This window comes from Eretmochelys imbricata, chromosome 1 (assembly GCF_965152235.1).
Source record: "Eretmochelys imbricata isolate rEreImb1 chromosome 1, rEreImb1.hap1, whole genome shotgun sequence".
Taxonomy (NCBI): Eukaryota; Metazoa; Chordata; order Testudines; family Cheloniidae; genus Eretmochelys; species Eretmochelys imbricata.
The window spans coordinates 242,561,523-242,565,682 of NC_135572.1; the positions used below are offsets into that span (position 1 = coordinate 242,561,523).

General features: G+C 36.3%; 1 protein-coding gene across 1 annotated transcript; it reads right to left on the reverse strand.

The window, feature by feature from the left end:
• Positions 1-647: 647 nt before the first annotated feature.
• IAPP (islet amyloid polypeptide) lies at positions 648-3,906 on the reverse strand. The gene is made up of 2 exons (XM_077807477.1): positions 3,827-3,906; positions 648-825 (listed from the first exon to the last, which is right to left on the reverse strand). The coding sequence occupies exons 1-2, from the start codon at positions 3,904-3,906 to the stop codon at positions 648-650; spliced, it is 258 nt and encodes an 85-aa protein (XP_077663603.1).
• Positions 3,907-4,160: the final 254 nt, after the last annotated feature.

Genomic DNA, 4,160 nt, shown 5'->3' on the forward strand with positions numbered 1-4,160 from the left:
GAAACCTGTACAAGAGATCACCCTTATTAGACTAAAATATTTGTCAGTGAGAAGGGACCATTATATCATCTAGTCTGAGTTGTATAACATAGGCCATAGAGTTTCACCCAATAGTTCTTGCTTAGAGTGCAGTAAGGGACTATAACCCCTCTAAAGTAACTCCAAAAGTACTGAGTACAATTCTGCTTCACTTACATTAGGACACAACCTCCATTAACCAACTGATTTTTGTTAGCTCCCTGAGTGGTTGTTTAGGACAGGTTTCATTGTTTTCCCCTCACCCAGCTGGGACTATAAAGACATACACATCATGGTTGTCTTTTTAATCTTTTTAATTAAAAAAAACCCTATAGCAATTACATTTCAGTTTATTTTTGTGATTTATTTTCTTTTCACAAAGGAATGTAATGAGCAGATTTCTGAAGCATTTAGTGAATTCAAAACCATACCCTATGCATGTCATCATACATGCATAGTGAAATGAGAACCATGAAAGTCACATACACAGACACACACACAAAGAAAACAAGGCACTGTTAAGAATGTATAGGTAGTAAATGACTAAAAGGTTATTTATACATAAAAATTGGAGAGGAACTCCTAATGAGGAGTGCAGCAGTAATCATTTCAACACGCTAAAGCTGTAGCTAATTTAGGGGTTCTCTGTTTAAAAGCTCAACTCGGTCCCTCTTGCCATATGTATTGGATCCCACATTGGTAGGTGAATAAATTGCTCCGATGTTGTTGCCGGATCGAACTAAAAAGTCAGCCAAACGTTGCGTCACACATGTAGCAGTGTTGCATTTCCGTTTCTCCAAGCGGTGACTGGTAACATAAAACAAACAGAGCCATGGTGAAGTCCTCATGATGAGCAATCAAATATGCCACCTCTAAAAGGCATTTTAACTGATAATGTAGGAGTTCTTTTAATGTGAGCACAAATATGTGAACAGTACAATATTGCTGCCACCTACTTTGTGCCTGAAAAAAAATCACATTGTATGCTATTATCCATTTTAATGATAGGTGTAGGTTAAATTCAAAAACCTCAAGATTCATATGTCATTTTTATTGATATTCAGCACAGTAGCTTCTGGCACCTAGAATAACTGTAATAATAGTATAGTTAAGTCAGTAAGTGACAACAATGATTTAGCTCCAAGATTAACTTTTATGGCTATTTAGAGAATTTTCTGATATCATGAGACTGATTAGCATGATAATAATCACTTACATTTATTCAGTTCCCTTAATCTCAGAGGGCCCCATACTGGTCCCATTAAAGTCAATGGCAAACCTTCAGTTAATTTAAAAAGGCAGCAGGATTGAGACTAGGGCTATGGGCCAGATCCTGAGAGGTGCTCAGCATCTGCATCTTCCATTGGCTTCTGTACCACTCAAGCTTTGGCTCTGTACAAACAGTAATTTCTTCACTACTGAAAATCAGCCACTTCTGTTGGAGCACAGCAGCATGGCAATACTGCTGTGGTGAGGGAGAGCCATTTTTGGACAGGACCCTATCTTTCTTACAAAAAGTTCCACTGAAACATCCGTGTGCAAAGAAAACCTCAGTTTTAAGGTTGTATCCAACTGACCCCCACACAGTAAGCTGCTGGGGACTCACTTCAGAAAGAGGAAGAGTTGAGTTCAAATCTTTGGTTCTGGGGAGCTCAGGGATTTCAAAACTTCCTTCTTAGACCATTAAGCCATGCCCTTAAACAGATACTCTCTGGTGTTGACAATAGTTCCTGAAATAAGGACCATCTGTTCCAAAGGATTTCCCTATACTTCTTCAAAGTAATCTCTGTGCTTATGTGACATGAAGTAAATTACATTTTTAGATGAATACATCAAATAATTCATTGCCAAACTCATTATTTGCAGTGTTACTCTGACTAATTCCTGATTAATATATTTTCCCATTAATTGACTAGGTCTAGTATTTAAAATGTCACATTATGTTTCAGCAGTGTGATTTTGAATCTAAGAGCCCAGGTGAAATAGAAGCTCTGTGCTAAATGTCTGAGCTGTAACAGCTGTTGGTTAGCAAATGGGTAATAGTTTATAAGTGATTCATGTTTTAAACATGTCATATTTCAGTTAAATGGTAATTTAGGGTCCAGTCCAACTTTCCTTGAAGTCAGTGGGAGTCTTTCTATTGACTCCAAGGGGAGCTTGATCAGGCTCTTAAAGCCTAATAGAAAAGACATAACATACTATCACACAGCCAGCAAACAATATACCATGGATGGGAAATTTGCTAAGTACCTTCACCTGGAAGGACAAATCAATCACTCATTCTCATGAAATTGCTAATCTGTTCATGAAGGCAAAGCTTCCATTCACTTAAATGGTACAGGCCCAGGCCCTAAAACTCTGGGCCACTATTTTTACAATAGTTAACTTTATGAAACTGATGCAGCAAGTTATTATATATTTTATCAATACCTAACATTATTACACAGTTGAACAAAATGACACAAAAACTCATCATGGCTGTTAACTCGCAAGGGACCTTATCCTGCAGCCTTTATTCAAGTGAGAAGTACTATTGGTTTCAGTGGGGGCTGCTTACTGTGAAGAGGACTGTTGGACGGGGCCATTGACGAGCAGGGTATCAGACCCCAGACTTGAAGAAAATATCTTGTAGAGAAATGTTTGATTTTAACTGTTTAAAATAAAGAGGACTAGCTATAAGAATTCTGGGATTGTGTATTCATTACCCATATTATATTAGAGGATAATCATTTTGGTTTGTAATAATCATTCTTTAGGTTGGAAGAGATACTGTGATCAGAGGTAACTATAAAAAGAGGTGTGTTTAATGTCTGGTGAAGGAAAATCACGTAAAGACACAGTAAGCAGACAGACCAGATAATGTAGCTAATTTTCCTAGTGTTATTCAATACTGTTTATCACCTAGTATAAACTCCAAATTCTTTTAAAACTGCTATTTGTATACATCAAGAGTCTATTGAAAATTACACTTATGCATCTGTAAATGTACTACAAACTAGTGAAAGTCTAGCATGACAAACTCTTTCTGTTGATTCTTGCTATGCTGAAATTGCTGTTTATGTCAAAAATGAGCATTCACCTACTGGAGATAGTAATATTTTAAAATAATTAAATTTACTCCAAAAGGAATTCTGTTTTACATGGAAAGAAATGTCATATGTCCCCTCCCCTCACTCAGGCATGAAAAATTAACATTTAAATAGCAGATCCCTTTCAGAGTAAACCTCCTTTCACAACATAACCTAAAAATTGTGTGCTGAAAATTCAGAGAACACATTTTGAAAGCTTTTCAGATTTCCATAACAGAACTGGTAAAAACCGATTGGCTTTCCAACTATATTTCACTTTTTAACTCGAAATACTTTGCTTTACAGAATGGCTACATTTCTACCAAAAAGGATATTTTAAGCTCTCTTTGAGAGAATTTGAATAGAATTGAAGGGATCTAGAAGAAAAGAAAATTGTTGGCATAAATTATGCTTCTTAATTTAATTCTGTCTGGTTTGAATAGAAGAACGCAAAAGAGATTTGATACCTTTTTGGCTTTGCTGCAGCCAGTTGTGGCAATGCCCGGTTAAGTCCCCAGGGTGTATTCCTTGACAGAACTGGTAATAGCCATCCTTGTCTGTTGGAAGTCCCATCAGATAGATCATCAGCCACAGAGAATAGTCTTTAAACAATAACAAAATACATAGTGAAATTGAATAGCCCTATTTTGCTCATATTGTTTTATGGCAAAAGTGAATAATGCAACAGTCTGAAACATCTGATTTCTCATTAAAAATAAATAATATTTTTCATTACTTACCTTTCCATAGGTGTAGCGTCCAAGTAGCTTAAAGTAACAGAGAGCACAATGAAGACAACTGTCAGCTTTAGGTTGCACATCTTTCCTTCCTAAGTTTCTGAAAAGAATAACAATTCAAAACTAAAAGAGAACCTAAGTACTATTCAACATACAATAGATCTGACCCTAGTGCTGTTCTAAACAGGCAATAGTTAATCTCTGCCATTAAATTAGAGCAAAAGCACAATCAAACTTTAGTGACACAACAAAGATAAATTCAGGTGGCTCTCTAGTAAATTTTGGCATCTAGTGGATTAAATCCTGTTCCCATCTTCCTTGCTTTTTCCCCCCAACA

Excerpts from the sequence above, each read along its gene's own strand:
- IAPP (XM_077807477.1), bottom strand. The coding sequence starts at position 3,906 with ATGTGCAACCTAAAGCTGACAGTTGTCTTCATTGTGCTCTCTGTTACT. Across the intron at positions 826-3,826 it reads GACGCTACACCTATGGAAAG|TCACCGCTTGGAGAAACGGA; the intron begins GTAAGTAATGAA and ends TTATGTTACCAG.